At 39.4% G+C, this 21,437-nt stretch overlaps 2 protein-coding genes across 3 annotated transcripts in view; one reads left to right on the forward strand and one right to left on the reverse strand.

The window, feature by feature from the left end:
- Positions 1-7,111: 7,111 nt before the first annotated feature.
- Positions 7,112-14,436, forward strand: LOC117771948 (major intrinsically disordered NOTCH2-binding receptor 1-like). The gene is made up of 3 exons (XM_034602875.1): positions 7,112-7,358; positions 7,827-8,069; positions 12,320-14,436. The coding sequence occupies exons 1-3, from the start codon at positions 7,212-7,214 to the stop codon at positions 12,518-12,520; spliced, it is 591 nt and encodes a 196-aa protein (XP_034458766.1). The 5' UTR covers positions 7,112-7,211; the 3' UTR covers positions 12,521-14,436.
- Positions 14,437-16,468: 2,032 nt separating this feature from the next.
- Positions 16,469-21,437, reverse strand: part of slc12a2 (solute carrier family 12 member 2) — a 47,100-nt gene continuing 42,131 nt past the window's right edge. For both annotated transcript variants that reach the window (XM_034602719.1, XM_034602718.1), the window contains 4 exons: positions 21,052-21,138; positions 19,572-19,707; positions 18,886-18,953; positions 16,469-17,839 (listed from right to left, as the gene is read on the reverse strand). In XM_034602719.1, coding sequence (XP_034458610.1) covers positions 17,704-17,839; positions 18,886-18,953; positions 19,572-19,707; positions 21,052-21,138 — 427 coding nt within the window. In that variant the 3' untranslated portion in view covers positions 16,469-17,703. The remainder of the gene's footprint in view (positions 17,840-18,885; positions 18,954-19,571; positions 19,708-21,051; positions 21,139-21,437) is intronic.

Genomic DNA, 21,437 nt, shown 5'->3' on the forward strand with positions numbered 1-21,437 from the left:
GACCATGACCCACAGATTTTAACATGGTGGCACATCCTCTGCTCTTAATCCATGACAAGATTAAGGAAAAACTACAAATAAAAGGAAATTTGAAACCTCAGAGAGAGCTGCAAATATGGACAGAGGTGCTATAGATGTCATGTGTAACAGAACAAATCAACAAATTACAAAATAATAATCATAATATAAAAAAATACTATAACAATAATTAAGAACTATAATATAAGCATGATATAATACAATTAGAACAATAATATGTACACACAATTATAATAATCATAACAGCAATAACAATTATAATGTGTTGTATTTAGTATAATATAGTCTATATATATACACACACACACATACACACACAATTCACTTAAATTTTATTTGCATAGCACCAAATCATAATATACATTAGTTTATTACATAGAAGGTCAAGACCTTAAAAATTGTTGCTGCAATGAGCAGCACTTTGGTGACTGTGGAGAGAAAAAACTCCCCTTTAACTGGAAGAAACCTCTAGTAGAACCAGACTCAGTGTGGAAGGCCATCTGCCTCGACCGGTTGGGGTGAGCAGGGAGAAATGGGGAGGAGAGGAGAGATGGGTGGAAAAGAGGGAAGAGACAGAGAGAAGGGTAAGAGGGCTCAGTGCATGATGGGAGTTCCCAGCAGTCTAGACCTATAGCAGCATAATTTAGGGATGGCTCAGGACTCACCTGATCCAGCCCTAACTATAGGCTTTATCAAAAAGGAACGTTTTAAGTTTAACCTTAAATGTAGAGATGGTGTCTGCCTCCAGAACCCAGAGTGGGAGCTGGTTCCACAGGAGAGGAGCCTGGTAGCTGAAGGCTCTACCTCCCATCCTACTCTTACAGATTCTAGGAACCACAGGAGAGCCTGTGTTTTGGGAGCGAAGTGATCTATTTGAATAATACGGTGTTATGAGCTCTTTGATATATGAAGGGGCTTGATTGTTAAGGGCTTTATATGTGAGGAGCAGGATCTGGAATTCTATTCTGAATTTTACAGGGAGCCAATGCAGAGAAGCTTAGACAGGAGTAATATGATCTCTCCTTCTAGTCTCTGTCAGCATTTTGGACCAGCTGGAGGGCGGCTGTGGCTCTGGGGTAGAGTGGTCGTCCTCCAACCAAAAGGTCGGCAGTTTGATCCCCAGTTTCCCCATCTGCATGCCGAAGTGTCTTTGGGCAAGATACTGAACCCCCAATTGCCCCTCATAAAACAAAAAAGTGCTGTCAATAGATGGACTGTATGAATGTGTGTGTGAATGTGTGAATGGCAAACTGTACTGTAAAGAGCTTTGAGTGGTCATCAAGACTAGAAAAGAGCTATATAAATACAAACCAAACAAACCATTTTCACAGACTTACTGTGACATCCTGATTATAAAGAATTACAGTAATCCAGTCTGGAGGTAACAAATGCATGGACTAGTTTCTCAGCTTCCTTCTGAGACAGGATGTTCCTCATTTTCATAATATTGCACAGGTGGAGGAAAGCTGTCCTAGATACTTGTTTTATGTGTGGGTCAAATGACATGTCGTGGTCAACTCCAAGGTTCCTCACAGTGGAGCTAGGGGCCAAACTAATACCATCCAAGGTGACTATCTGGTCAGACAGTGTTTCTCTGAGATGTTTAGGGCCATTACAATGACCTCAGTTTTGTCTGAATTTAGAAGTAAGACGTTTTGGGTCATCCAGGCCTCGATGTTCTTGAGACATTCCTGAAGTTGAACTAAGTGATAAGATCCATCAGGCTTCATAGACATGCACAGCTCGGTGTCATCTGCGTAACAATAATGGAAGTGTATGTGGTCCTTTCTGATGATGCTGATGATGTTAAAAGGAGCAGATATCAGGTGAAGAGTATTGGTCCAAGGACAGAACCGTGCCGAACTCCATGAATAACTTGTGTGTGCATGGAGGAATCATTGTTAACATTAACAAATTTAAATCGATCTGATAAATATGATTTAAACCAGCCTAATGCCGTTCCTTAAATTACTACATGTTGTTCCAGTCTGTGTTACAGAATCTTATGATCTATGGTGTCAAATGCTGCACTAAGATCCGACAAGTATAGAGACAAGGCCATTATCTGATGCCATGAAAAGGTCATTAGTAACTTTTAACAGTGCTATACATGAATGTTGAAATCACCGACTATAATGACTTTATCTTACTTAAGAAATAGTTCAGATAGAAATGTATAGATTTCAGATAAAAATTCAGAGTAAGGGGCAGGCGGACGGTATATGATAACTGGATGAACTGGTTTATGTGATTTCAGGCTTGGATGTAAGAGGCTGATGGTGAGTTTTTTAAACAACAACTACCTTTAGGTCGAGGGTTGATAGATAGGTCAGATTTAAATATTGCTGCAACCCCTCCACCTCTGCCTGTGCTTTGAGAAATATGAGTATTAATATGGGTGGGGGGCGTCGCTTCATTTAAACCTCCATATTCGTCTCGTTGCAGCCAGGTTTCAGTTAGACATAGTAAATCGATCTGATGGTCAGTAATCAGATCATTAATAAGTAGGTTATTTTCGATTGAGTGACCTGATATTTAATAAACGGCATTTTATACTTCTATTTTTTGGTATTGATATATTGGTTGTATTCACTTTTGTTAGGTTTAAATGTATTACTCCTCTCCAGTTTACTTTTGATTTAATTAATTTAGGTGGTCTAGGGGCAGACACAGTTTCTATAGGATATTGTGAGGGTGACTGCTCTAATATAAGCACAGAGAAGCATGTAAGACTGCAATTCTGCCCCCGGGTCTCAACTCTGGATTGTCACAGTGTGGACTGTCAAATAAACGTTGTCATATTTCTAGATATGAGAACCGCTCCATCCAAAGTTGGATGAATGCAATCTCTCCTAATCATACCAGGTTTCCCCCAAAACCTCGCCAATTATCTACGAAGCCAACGTTGTTTTGTGGACACCACCTTGACAGCCAGCGGTGAAAAGATGACATCACTGGTCATATTAGGCAGGGGTGCAGAGAAAATTACGGAGCCCGACATTGTCTTTGCATTTGTACACACCAAATCAATATTGATTTTTGTGACCGACTGACGTTGTCGGAGGTCATTACTGCCCATGTAAATAACAATCTTACCATATTTACGATTACCCTTAGCCAGCAGTTTTAAGTATGACCCTATGTTGCCCGCTCTGGCCCCAGGAAAACATTAAACCGTGGTCGCTGGCGTCGCTAACTTCACGTTTCTCAAAATAGAGTCGCCAATAACCAGAGTTTGTTCCTCAGCGGGTGTGTCGTTGTAATGGAAAATTATATCGCTATAACACATGCTTTATTTTAACCAAACTATATATTATCTCTGCTTTTGCATACCATGTGTAAGTACCAAGATAACCTTAGGAGACCAGATTTACAGGGTATTAGTCCCAGATAGGTGCAGACATCAGAGCCACACATATATCTGAGACAACCTCGTCTCTCCCACCTTCAGCTAGGAGGCCTTAAGCATGCGTTTGTGTCTTATCTCATGGGATTTTACTGTTCACTCAGTTCACACACACACACACACACACACACACACACACACACACACACACACACACACAGCACGTGTCACAACTTGGGCTTTGTAGACAATTTGAACTTGTTCTGGGATCGCCACTCTTTCAAACGGGACGGGATCCACCCCAACAAGCGGGGTAGCCACATGTTATTGCTGTGCAATCCTACCCACGTGACTGACTGTATACCCACACACCCCTGACTACATCTTCCCTGTCTTCTTCATTCGTCCCACCTCACCACACTGTCTCCCATGAGAGCTCCCCCCAGAGGTCCCTCCTGTTATTTACACCCTCATCAGACCACATTCACCTTTCTGTCACAACCAGTCACAGAGGTGACCCGCACCCCTCCCTCTTCCTCTACGCCACCACCTCAGAGCACTTTTCCCCGCGATCACTCGCCCTACTGGCCCCACCTGTCATTAACCACTTTAACTGCAGTCCTCCCCATTCAGACAATTATTACAGACAGGCTGCCCCGACCATACTGCACTTCCAAAACCACAAACATAAACAACCTCACTTACATCCAACCCAGGCATGTTCATAGAAATTCCCGGTGCAAGATTATTATCTACAACTCCCCTTCTGTCAACTCCATCCCGTCTTTCTGGACCCAGCACCGGCACACACCCACTTCCTCATTACATCTCCACAACAAACAACACGTGAACACAGCCAACCTCAGAACCCTACCTAAGTCCCCCCATCCAATCAGCAAACACTGTATGAAACTCGTTCTGTTCAACACCTGGTCACTAAAAAATAAAAGTCTCATCCTCCATAAATTCATCACTGACAATAAACTTGATATTCTCTGTCTTACTGAAACGTGGCAAAACCCCTGTTTGCACTCAATTAAACCATCCCCAATGGATTCCACTACCTTGACAAACCACGCCTCGATGGCCGAGGTGGTGGAATTGCCGCCTTTTGCCGACAGCAAACAAAAATCTGCCTGACTGCCATCCAGACTCCATCTTCATTCGAACACCTCACATTCAAACTCTCTGATCCCAAACCCCTGGTCATCTCAACTCTCTACCCCAACACTCACTATCCCAATTCTCCCCTATCACCCCCTTAGAGCTCAATAAATCACTGTCTGGTATGAAGACTCCTACCTGCTCCCTGGACCCCATCCCCTCTACATTAGTCATAGCTTGTCTCCCTGCTCTTCACAAGCATATTGAAATATAACAGTTTTGGCTTTCGTAAAATTGTTTATTGGCCTATAATTGACGGGTAACTGCCAACAATTTCTAGTGCCATGAAATTGCACATCTGTAGCTGATTTTAACTGATTAATTGGTAGCAAAAAAGAAAATCTGATATGAGAGCTTCTAAAATTATATTTATATATATTTAGTTCTGCTCCAACTTGCCGACCCTCAAACCCCTCATGGGGATCACGACAATGACATCCACACCCACACGTGTACATTTCTGCTATGCTAAACTCATTAACTAGGGAAGTTCGGTGCTGATATGCTGGGCGGCTGTGGCTGAGGGGTAGAGTGGTCGTCCTCCAACCTGAAGGTCGGCAGTTCGATCCCCAGTCTTCCCCATCTGCATGCCGAAGTGTCCTTGGGCAAGATGCTGAACCCCGAATTGCCCCTCATAGAACAAAAAAGTGCTGCTAATAGATGCACTGTATGTGTGTGAATGGGTGAATGTAAACCTGTACTGTAAAGAGCTTTGACTAGAAAAGTGCTATATAAATACAAAACCATTTACCATATGTTTTAGTTTCTTTTTTTATCCTATTCACCTGCAGTGCATTTTAATTAGTTAACGCCTAATTTGCATATCAAGGTGGGGATTGTGATGACATCATTAGATACAAATGTGACTGTATTCACCTCTAGTGTCTCCCCTTAAGTAGAGCACATTATCCTGTATGCCATAACTTATTACATTAGCTAGTAGCTCATGCATATTGCAAGTTTTTAAGAGAGGCCCGCAACAAAGGTCTTTTCTATGTAAAGTGCCTTGAGATAATAGGTGCGTTTGAGATGGACTTCGTCTGACTGTGGCTGACTTGATGACACTGAAGGAGTGGAGTATAAAAAGACATTAAGTTGGACACTTTCTACATCTCGTAGCGCATCAGTTAGCCAACAACAAAGACCAATCAAGTCTTTATAAATAGTAAACATTTATAGAAAAGAATGTGATGACTGGACCAAGAGCAGAGACTTGCAAAAAAAGAGTTCAAATCTTAAAAGGGCAGAAACACCTCTAAGAGGGAGGAGTGTTTTAGTTAAGCATGGGTTCTGGGAGTTATTGCATGTTGACCCCCTTCAGCCAGGTCCGCTTGAATTATCTGCAACAGCAACCCTTGCTTTAGTCAGAAACTTAGATTTTATCATATAAAAGGGATAGCTGACTGAAAAAAATCGAATTTGACTTGAAACGGCATCATTTACACCATGTCTTAGCCTAAATGACCGCTGAAATCCTCCTCTGGAGCTGCGTTTACATCTGCACGCACATACCTCACACACTGCACACAAGCTCTGGCCCAAGGGTGCGCGGTAGCAATGCTACTTCCAGTAGCGGACATTTAGGCTAAAAACACGACCTAAATGACGCTGTTTTGACTACAATTGTAATGTCGGGGCTTGCGGACACTTTGATTACACCACAGGAGCAGTATGGAGGCATATTATGTTAGTTTTTTTACGTTTGAAGATGTGGTCCCCCAGTTACTTTAATTGTATTGGATTTGGCTGCAACGCTGTTTATCCCTGAAAGTCCCAAAGTGTTTTGTGGACTCAAACAGTTCACCTACCCCTCCATCAGCATAGTGGTGAGTAGATAATGAGTGAATATTCATTTTTCTGTGAACTATCCCTTTAAGATTGCGTGGAGGTTAACCTGCAGGTCATACTATCTGGTTTTCCACATCCTGTTTCAGCGAGGCCTGAAGCCAGACCAGAGAAGTGCTCTACTGGTGTTATATGGTACTATGGTTAGTAGTTATGGGATGGTACAATGTTAAGGGCTCTGTAGGTGAGGAAGATCATTTTAAGTTCTATTCTATATTTAACAAGAAGCCAGTGTCGTGACACTATTACAGGAGAAATTTGATCTCTTATGATTTGGACTAGCTGCAGAGTCTTTAATGACTATCTGCTGGAGCCTGATAATAGAGAATTGCAGTAGTCTGAAGGTAACGAAGGTGTGGACTAACATTTCTGCCTCTTTTTGAGACAGGACGTGTCAGGTCGGGGGGGTTATCACGCCCATCAGAGCCATCCAAAGAAGATGAGCTGATTACTGACATCACCATCCTCAGGCTCCACTATAGCACAGCAGAAATGACATTAGAGATCAGTGATCATAGGCTACATCTTGTGCCTGACATTAAACAGTAAAGTGTGACTCATCTTTAAACAGCAGCAGGTTTTGTGTAACATAGTACTCAGATGACTTTGCTCTCTCTCTCTCTCTCTCTCTCTCTCTCTCTCTCTCTCTCTCTCTCTCTCTCTCTCTGGACAGATTGGGTTACACACACCTGCAAGTGATACAGGGTCACAACTATCTTGGTCTTCATGAATTATTACAGAGCTTTTAGGTTTCAGTGAGCATGTCCATTCAGTCTGACTGCAAGCAGGCTAAACAGTGTGGAGCAACAGAGCCAGGATGGACATCTCTGTTCTGCCCAACAACAACCACCCAGAGAAGTTCCTCCAGCTTGATGTAAGGATACTGCCAGCCACACATGGAATGTTCCATGTTGGCTCAGCTATGTCCAGTCAAAGACACTGGCAGAACAGGGTCTACTCCCAGGTACGGAATTTTTCTCAGCCACTGTTACTCAGATGTTGTGAAATACATTTACTCTTATCGCTGTAATTAAGTCTTTTCTGTATACGGTTACTCATACCTCCTATTTGTAAACAACCTTTTCACGTTTTTATTTTTTAACAGTATTTTTACTCTTAAGTAATGAAAACATATGCTTTTTCAGTTTATCCATTTCTTCCGGTGTGTTATATAGGGGATATGCTCACTACTACTTACTGTCAGGGAAGTGTGCACAAACTTGTGTGTGTATATATATACATAGATAGATGGATAGATAGATAGATAGATAGTGTAAATTAGATGCAACTGAAATTATCATTGCATATTTAATGCAAACATAAGAAAAAAACTATTTTGGCTACCTGTATATATAATATCAGCTCTGTTTAGAAAGTACTGAAAAGGTACAGGTGCCTGTGTTGAGAGTTCAAGGTCTCATTGTCTCCACAGAGAGAGCAGGAGATAAAGAGTGAAAACAGGTCTCTTCCGTTCCCAGAGGGTGTGGTGTTTGTGGACAGATACCTGGAGAAGCACATCACACCAGTCACTCTGAAGTCCAACATTAAAAGGAACCCTCTGTATACAGATTTAAGCTCGATGGACCAAATGGATAAGGAGAAGTCCAAGCCCTCTTGGACTGTCAGGGAGTATGACACTCAAACAATCCACGGCAACCTCACCAACTATTTAAAGGTAATTTGGGGGCAGGAAGAGATGCAGTGGTTGATTGGCAGGATGTATGGAGGTATGGAAATGGATTGGTGCAAAGCCAAAAGAGAAAGGCAGATGCACAACCAGAAAGATGATGGAATTTAAAATTCTAGACTGTGCTGTCTGTTAATTAGATTTTGTCAACAAATAATCTTTGGGTGCTCTGTAAAAATAAGAGAGGAAAAAAGTTAGTGACATAGTAATGTAATAACAATACATGGGAGGCCGAAAGAGACAGAGGAAGACAAAGAGACAGAGAAGGGGAGAAAGAAGTGCTCAGTGCATGATGGGAGTTCCCCAGCAGTCTAGGCCTATAACAGCATAACTAAGGGATGGTACTCCACATACGTCTGTCTGAATGTTCATCTAATCAGCTTCACACTTAGCATGTCTACAGTAAGTGCCAGAGAATGTGGTGCGATTTGGACAGGCCAAACATTCAATATTAATACAAAACAGGTGACCAGTTCAAAATGGATAAACTAAAGCAGTGGTCGGTAACTGGGTCAAACCAAAGGTGAACATCACCACCAGGTCATGTTGATAATTTCATTATTTTAATTTCACCATAACGGACTGACACACAGTCAGGCTGACCCGCGTCATGCAGATCTCTTTCATGGCAACAAACTTTCACAGAAACACTTCCTGTTAGGCAATTTGTCTTCAACGTAAAAGCACAGCATTTGTTTTGTTGCTGCAATGCTTTATACTGAGCAGAATTACTGGGCTTTTGTTTTGAAAAGTTTTAAACTTTGGTCTGAAGATGTATCAATAGTTTGACAGACCTCTGAAATTGTCATGTTGCAACGTATAAAAGAATAACATTAGTTCATAAATCATTCAAACATACATACAAGTCAATAAAACAAATTCTGTTTCCTTTTATGAAAAACAATGACATCATCATTGCAGATAAAGCAGGTATAATAAACACAAAGTTTTCCAACTTCAACATTCACCAAAGATTGTGCTACATCCGCTACATGTGTTTAGCATAAGCAATAAGGCACAAGAAACCAACAAGGTAAATAAGCAATGATTTTACTATTTATTACAAGAGTTTAAAAAAAATCATTAGGCCCCGCTTTAACCTACTCACAGTCTACTCTCAGTCTTTGGCGCAACAGGGCAGGGGCTGAGTTCCACTACACAGCACACTTGAAACACTGAGTGAGTTAACACACTTCCATTTAAACACGACACGCCTGTATAACCACTCCACACTTTAATCCTGCCCTCACTGCCTAGCTGAGACTCGACCAGCGCACAGCTCAGCGGGGGAGCAGGAGGCCGGCTGGAGGGCACATACTGGACAGGAAGAAATTATCTCCCCCACCTGTTTTTCCAAGGAGGGCCACCAGAGCCATTGGTAGGGGAAACTCTCACTCCGCCCAACCCTTCGACAAATATATATATATTCAGACATTTCCCAAATTTTTTATTTCCCATCCATCAAAGGGAATTAACCCAAATAAGTTGACTTTACTTGAAAATTGCGTGGAAACCCGTTGCCTTAAACCATTTAGGTTTTTACGCAAACTAAATCTTAACAGGTCAAGTTGTATGAATGCAGAGCACATATTCAAGTTTGCATTAGCCATCTTCAATCAAAATCATTAGTTAACATCAATTATTTCTTAGTTTAATGAAATTATCATTTTAAGTTAAACAGACAAACAACTTTGAGGAATAATCAATAACAAACATTACTTAACACTTCTCAAAACCATTGGTTAATGTAAGTAATGTCTTTTCTTTTAATTTAATCAGATGAGATTGCTTAATACATTGTTTAAACTAAGACATTAAACAATAATGTAAATTCTTCAATGCATTTTATTGTTAACAAAACAATTAAAATATATTATCACAGCAATAAAAAAGCTTATCAATTAAAAGACAAGTAAAGACTAGAACTAGACAAGAACTAGCACCATTTGTGAGCTTGATAGACTTAGGGTAGTTGAGATAAAGTGCGTATGCTAGTCCAAACAGAATACACGTGGTATTGAATGTAGCCCATCAAAACGTCTGCCTCGATGAGGATCTTCATTAAGGCTGAACTGAGATGCAGGGAAGATGAGAGAACAGCACGTTCATGCTCAACAAGGAGGATCCTAATATCAATATGGTGGAACGAGTCGTCATCATCAGAGTCCTTCACAAAGAAGATAAACATAAGAGCACAATGATATCTCATTAAATAAATGTCACTAATGTTTAGCAATGTAGCCGGAAAAGCTTGGAAAAGGCTATTGCTAGTGTATAAGTTTACTAGTGTAAATGTCTTAACAGTTTGAGCTCAACAATAGAGCACTTATCCAGCCTCAGTGGATTGGGGTACTCAGAGAAGGTAAATATTTTTGGCAGATTAAAAACCACCATTTTCACGTGAAGTGGATCAATATCTTATTGTTTTAAACGTATAGATACAACTATGCCCATATGGTTTAACAAATAATTGTACAAGTTCCTCCTTAAGCCTTCTTGATACTTTTAGATACGCTTACATAAAGAAAGAAGTTACTTACAGGAAGTAGAAGTGAAGAAGTCTGTCGTTGTCACCAAGAATAATGGGAAGGCCTCTGAGGACCAGTGTATGGATATCAGCTGTGTAGGAGTCAAATGACACTGGTTAGAAAGCTATATTGACAATAAATGAATGGTTTATAAACGAAAGCTGAAACAACAAAGCACAATTTGGATTGGATTGCACAATTACGAAAGTAGAACCTTTCGGAAAATAATGACATAAGCTGTGAAACAATGAAAGTACGTGATGGGTATGCATCAGCCTTGGTCTCTTGTGAGATCTGTGAATAGCTGCCCAACGAATTGCAGATTTAAAACCTGCTGTTGCTGATTGTTAAAGTTGTTGGCATAAAAGCTTTCATAGATATTATAATTTTCATCCCGTCAATCAACTCTGTTGCCTGTTTGGTTTTCCTCTTTTTTTCACCAGCACTATAGGATATCACCCGCCCTCTCACATACGCTGGTTTCCCATAACATACAGTATCATATCTCGGGGGACTCATTAGTTTCCAGAAATAAATATTTGTGTTCACGTAGTCATGACTGGACCAAGAAGAGAGACTTACATGCAGGAATCAGGCAGAGCTCCAAGTTCAAATCAACAGTCCTAATGCCTGCAGAGGACATACACAGGAAGGCAGTCAGCGATGCAAAGCTTACAGGGAATCCACAGGCAGGGATCACAAAATTCAAAATCAAGCAAAACCTGAACCAGCCTGCCCTGGCCAACCTCTGGTCCTTTTCTTCAGTCAAAGTTCAGCAAATTCTTGCTCCTGGTCTCCAGGAAGCAGTCTGGCCAACATCAGCTACAGGTCTCCAGTCTGCACTCAGCCACCACTAGCTTCTGGTCATCAATCTGCAATCCAGCCATCACAAGTTCCTGGGGGGTGACGGGGCGGCTGAGGGTTCACCAGATAGACTGTATATAGATGGACAACATGACTTCTCCCCAAAAATGAATCTAAAGTGTCTTGATCACTCCCTGGTGGTTGGCTACAGTAGAGTTTATAAGTCCCACCTCCTCCATGGTCGTGGATGTGACGTTGACCAAACTAAAAAGTCACAGTACACATTTTTATCTCACTGATATTTGATGTTATTAAAACAGAGAGAAGCATCATGATTGACAGCTCAGAGACTGAAACATGATGGGTCCGATGGGTGTATCTGAGGGACCTAGTTACTGCCGCTCCATCCCCTGATCGCTATTTTGCAGACTGTGGCTCCAAATGCACAAGGTGGCAGCATTTGTATCCGGGATATTTTCATTTCATTTCTTTATTTTGGTTGCATTTTATTATATTCTGTATGTATGTTACATTTAAAAGATGAAACATTGTGTGCATTTTAAAGGCTAATACTATCATGATAAGACATATTAAACCAGGCAACTTTCAACAAATTGCTTTGAGTGGTCATCATGACTAGAAAAGTGTTGTAAAAATTAAAGGCCAATCCCCATGTTGTAAATTAAAATAACTGACTTAGATTGAATCTTTCAAATAAGGTTAAGACTAAATGAGGGTTCACTGGTGGTAAATCTTTAATAAAGCTGAAATAAAAAATGTCAAGTAAGGCTATTTTAGGAACTGCACATAACCTATAGCAATTATTGCATATCAGCAATGTAGAGGTATTTATTAAGAGGTTATTTGTTCTTGATGGTTTAAGCAATATTTAGATTTCCCTTGCAGGAGGAAGAGAAGACTCCTAAAGACATGGACTTTTGGCTCGAGGATCTCTACACACCAGGATTTGACTCTTTACTGAAGAAGAAAGAAGCCGAACATAAAAGAAAAAAACTTTGTAAAATATTTTTTTCAATCATTTTGTCTCTGTGTGCGATACTTATTGTTATTATAGTGCCAGTTGTGGTCTTACAGAAGAAAAACTGAGTATTTGGATCAATGTGTTGGAAATACTTAACTGACCTTTTGCTGACCTCCAGTGGTTTCACAATGTTGCAGTGATGTACTGAGACATTACTCTATGGGTAGAGGAAGAAGAGAGCGCACATCTGACCTGACTGGACCCGATCCTGCAGTGATCTTGTGGAATCAATGACTCAAAAACACGAGGCTTTTTAAGGGCAAAGCGGTTTGTGTGGTGTTTCTAATAAAGTGCCTCTTGAAACGATCTGCATTGTAGTTGATCCATTTGTTTTAGAAGGCAGACACCTTGCTTTTATTAGTTTGTAACTACTTCTACTACTTCTTTCCAGCAAAAAGCAGACTTCAAATTTAACAGATTTCATTTGATTTATTTATTGCATTAGAGATGTACAAAGTATTGGTAATCATAAATGTTAAAATGTTAGAAATAGCATATCTGTTACTGTTTACAGTACAGTGTATCAAAACATTACAGCTATAACTGGCTAGGTTGATTCCATCCACGTGTGAAAGCAGGAGAAACAGGTTTGATCTGCTTATGTCATCGTGTCTTTTCTTCAGAAGGGGTTGAAAAGATAGAAATACACTAACTCAAAGAGAAAAAAAGAGAAAAAAAGACAGTCTCCCAAATTTAAAAAGGCATCAAAACAATAAAAAGAAACAAAAAAAAAAATCTACCTGAAAATTAACTTACAACTAAAACCAAATTATTCAAGACAGAAATATATGCGGAGAAAAGTCTAAACTAAAATAAATATTGTTCTCCATATTGAAATTTGACATACATTTCCCACTCCCTTAATTTATGTCATTAGATTACAAAGTTTATTTACAGGTTAGTTTAGGTTTGCAATGTGGACAAGGGATCCATCACCATTAAGACCAGTTCATGATATTTTTTACACTATTACCCATCATCATAGCTTGACACAAGACAGATGGATACTGGAGAGGAAGGGGGCTTTAGCAGAAAGTTACATACAGAGATTAGGAGATGTCAAATCACATGGAGGCTGACATATCAGTACAGGTAACTTTGGGTTTCTTCATAGAAAAGAGTATATCATTAGAATCTATTTATCAGGACAGAAGTGAAGCAAACAAGACACAAACACTATTATTTGGTTGTAAAATGTTGACAGGAGGTCTTTTGTTTCATTTAATGACACAAGACAAAGATCTTCTCCAGGTTGGACAGATACATTTATATATGTGTATAGATAGGGGTATTATATATATATATATGTATATATATGTATATATGCTGCATTTTTTCCACTTTAATATTCAAATATAGAGAAACCCGTGTTCTTGTTTGTAATAATGCTCTCCGACAGCGAGGGAGTGTAAGTGAGTTACAGCAGAATAATTTATGGACTCTAAATATACAATACTTTTTTCATAGTTCACAATAGTGCCCCCAAATGTCAGAATCTTCCACTAGCTCACAGGTTTTAAACCTTTTCAGCTTCAAATGCATTTTAGGAACAAATTTGACCAAAAAAAAACTGTATATGAGATATACGAAATGACATCATGCATTGGTTTAGTGGTTAAGATACAAGTAACCACTGAACTTTTACCTCTTTGTATTATCAAATATTTATGCAATAAACTGTCACTTGATAACAATTAATTTCCTTTTGGTCTATTTTAGACATGGTCTCTTCTTTTAAAATAGTATTTATGCGTACCGTGTTCAGATTTTCTACAGGTACAACCTAAACAGAACTGGCTTTGGGGGACACTTTTGCATGCTACAACTTAACCAAAGATGATCTTTGACTGTGCCTTCAAAGTTATATAAAGGTTGACAGCATATTTGGGACTACTTAGGATATATTTAACACTCTTGAGCAAGAGTGTGTACTGTACACTACCTGGTAAAAAGTTTTACAACACCTCAACTTTTCCAGTTTTTTAAAGTAGTTTTTTTGTATTGAGCAGTTCAACTCAAGTCCAGTGAATAACATGAAATAGTACAAAAGTAAATGAGTAACTGTTACAGAAAAAAAAGAAATATCAGGTAAACTTGATAGAAAACTGGCCTTTTGCAGGAATTAACTATACTGCAGCATTGGAAGTTAATGCAAACAAATCATATAGAGGGGCTTACAAAGCCTCTGTACAATGGCAGTGTTACTGTTACTAAAACAAAGCCCATCCTCTGCACCAGTGATGGGAGCAACAACCCCCCCAAAAATGTAATTCCCATTTAAGAAAAAAAGCCAGAAGTATGTTTGTCTGCTCAACTTAGATTAGGATGTAAAATTCTGTAAAAAACTGGATATGGAGGTGCTCTAAAACTTTGTTTATATGGTTAATGTGTATCTAACTGGAGATTATATATATATATATATATATATATATATAAGCACAGTTAAGCTGTCAGTACACTGCATTGTGCTGAACTTCAGTCTATTTAGGAAACAGCTCATAAAAGAGAATGGAAAACAAGGGAAATGATGGATACTACTTCTTAACAGTAGTGTTCATTATACAGTACAATCAACCAACCTAAGCATCGTGTCAAATTCCTCTTTCACATTTGCATACAGTAAAGGATAGAATAGATGAAATGATCAAGCTAAATGCTACAACTGCTTGTTTCTGGGGGGAAAAGAAAAACAAGAACATTACAAATAGATAGAACCCTGTTTTATCCAGTGGGTTTGTAGCAGTTTCTATATCTATGACAATAATCAGTCAATAATGAATAACCAGTAGTCACAACAGACCTTCTTTCTAAACTGGGTTTCAGTTTTGGTTCCCATTCACTACTTGTTAACTATTGATGGTAACAGTGGAAGTATGGGATTATCCACAAAGCGCTCTAGTTTTTGATGAAAATGATCCTACACACCGTGGCTGCTCAGACCAACAGCTATTCAAATGGTCTCAAATAGAACATTTAAGTGGGCAGCCAAATGTGTTCAAATGAGAAACTGCATCATTGTTCTGTTATTGTGCTTCAACAGTCAATGTTGAACATTGCTGCACTGTTATTTCTTTTATGGTTTTTATTTTTCTATTTTCATGAATAGGAAAACAGGATTTCACCTCCTATTTTTCTTCCCCTCAAATATTTGTACTCATCCAGATGTGTATCTGCCTCAATGTGTGCCGCACAGGGAAAGTTTGCATATCCGCGTTTACTTCAAAAGTAATGGCGGCACTTCTGAAATTCACATTTCATTCAGTCTGAACTCACCTTTAAATTGAGTTCATTTAACCGGTCCAAAAAGTAGCAGTAGCAGCTTAGTAACAACAGAAACCTGTTTGATTTAAGAGGACTACGCAAGAGCTGTGTGGTTATTCTATAAAATGATCTGCAGCCTCTTGCCAAGTGAATATTGTTTATGACCATGGTAGTGCAGGGAATACATTTGGTTTATTTAAAACATTAGTGTTCCAAACTGTGAAACAGTCTCAAATGGCTTTGATTGGAGTCATTGTACCCTTTAAGTGTTTACAGGCCAGTGTTCCTATAGGAAAGAAATGTGCCTTAAGTTCCACCTCAAGGAACTGAAGCGAGTAGATCTTTTCATGTGATGAAGCGATGGACTTCTATTACGTGTGCTTATGCAACACAAGCTCATATGCATAGAGGTATATCTTTACTCAGTCTTGAGACACTCCAATGTCACATTCTTCCTGTCAGCAAGTCTTCCCATCATGAAGCTTGCCCGTCACTCTTTCTCTCTGTCCACCTGGGCTTTGTGGGAATAGGGGACCAGCAGTTCATCAAACAGCCACACAGACGTACATGACTGCAAAACTCAAGTCTATTGTGCCACTGATGTTGACTAAATGGAACATGTTACTATCTGTTGATTGACCACTTTAACCAGCAGCTCACAGACCTTAAGTAAGCTATGTAACTGACTAATGCAGGTGGACTATGGGAAGAATATGCATGTCAGAAAACTTGTTACTAATGGACTGCTATCTGAATTTACCCAGAGACCATCCAGCCAGTATGGCTTATATGAGAAAAGAAACTCATGACTAGCATTAAGAGCTAGACTAGTTCTAGCATTAAGGCAAGGTTTTAACTAACTTGTTGGGTAGAGTGATTTCTTTACATTGAAAGAACCATACATGTAGACACAGAAATACAAAAAACGTGTTTAAAGAAAAGCTTCATTTAGTCAATCAGTAGCTACAAGGGAGAGTTGGCCTTTCCACCTGACATGGCTAATGACAAACTAGATTCACATCTTTTAACGAGAAAAGAAGTTACATTTAAGAACCATATACACATGGTTTAGGTACTATGCCTATAAGATAAATTGTGTCTTGAGTCAAGTAGCTGAGACTTGCGTAAGAATAGAAGAAGAACAGCTTTGAAAAGGAAGACCCAAACTTTTACTAAAAATTTTTAAATACAATGGCCCAATATAAGCATGTTGATTAGGGTAAGATAGAGGGAGAGAGAAATAACATAGAAAGTCTTTATGCAATCAAGTGGACACCTTTCATTAAATTCATGCATCCATATGCATAAATACAGAGCTTAACTAAGAAGGAATCACATTAAAAACTCAATAAAACTAACTATTATTCACCAAAGTATTGTCAATCTGGATAGAGATTAGAATTAGTTTATCTCATTCAGCTGGAAGGCACATCCATAAGGCTTTAGAAGGTGTTGCAAAGCATTCTGCATGGTTCTCTCCCAACATTTAAGGAAAACAACAGGGTGATTATTGCTGTATCACAACTTCAATTAAATTAACAAGTATGACATCAAGGTATTCGATATTGTGAGAACAATATGATGATTGTACACGACTGGTTTGGGGCCTGAGAGAAATCAGCTTTAACAAAAATTACATTTTCATGAGGAAATTAGAAGAAACTAGAGCTACAAGAGAAGAAACCTGACATCTTGGAATAAATATCAAGAAAGGAGCAGAATGGGCAACCTTTCAGCCTCCACCCACCACAACCCATACATTCCTCTGTCACTTGTAGAGCATTTACACATGTCAACCAATTTTCTCTTCCTTCATTTAATTCGTATTACCAGCATTGCTTTCACCAGTGGCTGTGTTTTTATTTACCGTCTCTGAAGTGTATGTGGTGCACCTTTAGGTGTGGATGGAACTGGGATGTATACATGTCTGCTCCCAGAAGCAGAGAGGGATGTGAGGCTTAAAAACTTGATGTTCTTCTCTGTGTGTCTAAGAGTAGAAGGTGAGGACGCTCTGGTGGTTTCCGCGCACCAGCAGGATGGGCGGCAGCTCCTTGGACAGTGCCTCCAGCCAGGCCATGTAGAGAGCACTGGACACTGTGCCCTTCCTGGCCAACGGAAGGCTTCTGCACAGAGGAAGCGCAAGAGAAAGGATAATCAGTGACGCTGCACATATTTTGGCCATTTACACATTGATCATTTTGATTTGGGCTATACCAGAATAGGTTTACCTGCTGTAATGATTAAAATAAACTTGATCTGTCTCAAAGTGTTCACTGATGCTGTTTTCACCCTCTGTCTGAAACACTGTTTTAGTTCTTGGCCCGCCTCCTAAAATAACTCCCTCTAGCACAGACTTTGTAACTTCAAAGAACTTTTAGATCCACAAAAAAAGCTTTAACTCACTGAAGGGTAGAGAGGAAAAACCTGATAAGCATATTATACACTGTGTTTGGCCTTTGTACCAATAGGATACCAGAGTTTTAATATTTGATGCCAAACTAATGATTTGATGTCGAACAACAATACCAATACGAGAATATATAACCCCAGGAGACCTCTGAGATCACTGGGGAGTGGTCTGCTAGTGGTACCCAGGGTAACATCTAAACATAAAGAAGAAACTTTTAGTTTCTATGCAGCCCAACACTGGAACCAACTTCCTGATGATGTTGGTAGTGCTCCATCCATTGCAATTTTCAAAATCAGGTAAAAAAAAGTGCCTTTTTAACAAAGCTACTTTATAAGATCATTCCATATTAATATAATATAATATAGTTCCATATTAAATCAGTTTTGATTAACCGGCTACATACCACAAGCTTGTAAGGTAACGGTAATTAAACCTTTGCTTAAAAAGCCCACTCTTGATCCAGAGGTTTTAGATCATTTTAGACCCATATCAAACCTGCCCTCAATGTATGACGTTGGTGGAATAGACACACAAAGTAAAAGATATTTGTGCGTGTGTGCTTGAGAGTGTGTAGTTTATTACTAAATGAAATGTCAGTAGAGCAAAAGTAGTTACTGAAACAGTTTCACACACACACACACACACACACACACACACACACACACACACACACACACACACACACACACACACACACACACACACACACACACACACACACACACACACACACACACACACACACACACACAAGCTTACATGACGATGAGGGCAGCTGTGCTCGAGTGCTCTTTCAGTAGCTCGTTGAGTCGGATCTGACGATTAGTCTGAAGAGCAAAGCAAACAAACACAGGTTCAAACATTCAGGTTTCAACTTACCAGATCATTATCACCAAATGCTGCAGAGTCTGAGCCACAGAACAGCTCAGAGTGCTACACTGTTACCCTGCATTGAACTGTTTCCACTCACACTATTTATAGGAGCAGTTTAATTGGGCAGTAGTGCATTAGTATTCACTCCCCTGACATTAGCTTATGCTGCAAAGGTTTTGGAAGATATATCACATTCAACATAAGAGCAGTCTAAACTCAAACATGGCTGTAGCTTCCACAGCTTCCATTCAAGTTTATCTTGAGGACGTTCCCTCAGACCAACTCTTGTTGGGTTGTGAACTTCATGCCATCATTACCACATGATTGTTGGTGATTTTTTGGCTAATGTCTGCTCGCCATTTCATTTACCATCAGTGACGAGTGACCTCTGTCCAACACGCTGTGCGTTCAGCGCAGCGGCAAAAGCCCACGTGAGAACTTGTGGGGCCGATCTAATCCAATTCAGAACATTGAAAATTACAATATTTGTTGATGGCCCTATTCAGCACTGATAAAGTGTTAAAGATACACAGAATGACATGGCGAGCTATAGTGAGTGGGAGCGTGCTGACCTTAGCACGATACAGCTCAAGCTCGTTGTCCGTGATCCTCCAAGGTTCACTGTTCTTTAGCCGCTCCGCTGCCTCCTGCTCCATGTCGTCTTCCTTCAGGCGATATGGCTCGATCATCTCCTCAAAGGCCAACACGCTGCGCAACAACAGTTTGATAGTTAATTGGAGTAAGTGGGAGAACACATTTTCTCATCTTGAATGACTTTGAATCAATTCTTAAATTACCCAAAAATATTAAGTAAAAGCCTTATCAAATATGTTGCTGTCATAATTAACAGGTGGAACATAACCACAAGGTAATAGCACAAAATCCCACTTGGGTGGGGTGAAGAAAATAACATATAATGTGACACAACGCTAACAACATCATAGCTCTGTGTTTTTTCCTTCCCTCCACGTACCTCCAGAACAAACAAACCAACTTCTGTATTTACAAAAAACAATTAGGTAATGAAACTGGTCAGTAAACTGCACTTTCATTTCGTGGTTTTCCATCGACTGCCCACTAGTCTAGTGGTTAATTCCATTATATAGACCCAACAACATTGTAAATGGTAAATGGTTTGTATTTATATAGAGTATGTCTGACTCATTTGTCAGAGTGTCAGGTTCTAAGGTGAAAGATTGTTCTATTCATTTTCAGACAGAATCTGTTAGTGAAGACCAACAATGGTTTCTATACAGTGTTATCTTTACACAGGAACTTTCCACTTTAGGATAGCAGGTGAGATGCGTCTGCTTCTAGCTGCAGAAAGATCTTCAGTTGTATACTTAGAGGCTTTTCATTTTTTGTAGTTTTATTAATCATTCCTATTGGTAAAGATGACATTTTACTCAACATCTTTTTTGCTGAGGTCTGAGAAAATGGCCAGTGTGCTTGTGTCTATTCTATACTCAGTATTGTGTATTTTTGCACAGCACTAAATAAAATAGTTATGTCATACCTGCCACTTTGCCACTCTTACTTTCTATTCTCTTCAATAAATAAATATCAAACTAATTCATGGAACCTAACAGTGTTAAAAAAGACTGCAAAGCAGAGGCCACTGGAAATAATTAAAGTTAGCAGTGTGTGCAGTTTTGTTTCATGTCAGAATCCTTCTGAAATGTGAAAAACAAGCAGGAAGTGACCATTTCATTGACAGTAGCATGCAAATTTTAATTAAAATTAACATTTTTTTGTTAATGAAAAGTAATAATAGTTTTCTTTCAACAGAGTGATGATTATGACACAACGTATACTGATGGAAGTACAGCTGTAAAAAAAGTGCATTATACATTATTTAGTATCCAAGTCATTGTAGCAACTTCACCCACCTCAATGTGTGTTTTTTCCCCTGGTCTGTATTAGTAACTGTAGTAACTAGCTGTAATTTCACCAGCTCTTGTTTAATATTTTATATGAAATATGTCCGCTAGAGCATGTTGGTTAGTAAAAGGTAATGATGTGTGGCAGAAAAGTTTATTGAAGGAAACTTACTGCTCCTTCTTGGGCTTGGTGTTTACGTCACCCAGCACAGTGATATCCGAGAAGTCTATCCTGAACTTGCTCAGCAGAGTGGCCATCCTGCAAAAAGCAAAAACAAAGAGCTTTGGGATAAATACTGGAGACCAGCTGTAGACATTTTAATCTGAGGAGCTATGCACCGAGTCATCCTGAAGGCCAGGGGAAGCGGCTTTGAATATCTCTGTTTGAAGATTGTGAGAGGGGGCAGGTAGGGGAGGCATTCTGAGTATGAGAGTCATTTCCTTTATCTTCAACTTCAAAGAGGCCAAGTGCTTGAAATCATTATCCATCACATATGGTGAACTTTAAACCAGTTGTTTATGCTTTATTGTTTTTGTAACAGTGTCTTGTTCTCAGAA

This window comes from Hippoglossus hippoglossus, chromosome 12 (genome assembly GCF_009819705.1).
Source record: "Hippoglossus hippoglossus isolate fHipHip1 chromosome 12, fHipHip1.pri, whole genome shotgun sequence".
Taxonomy (NCBI): Eukaryota; Metazoa; Chordata; class Actinopteri; order Pleuronectiformes; family Pleuronectidae; genus Hippoglossus; species Hippoglossus hippoglossus.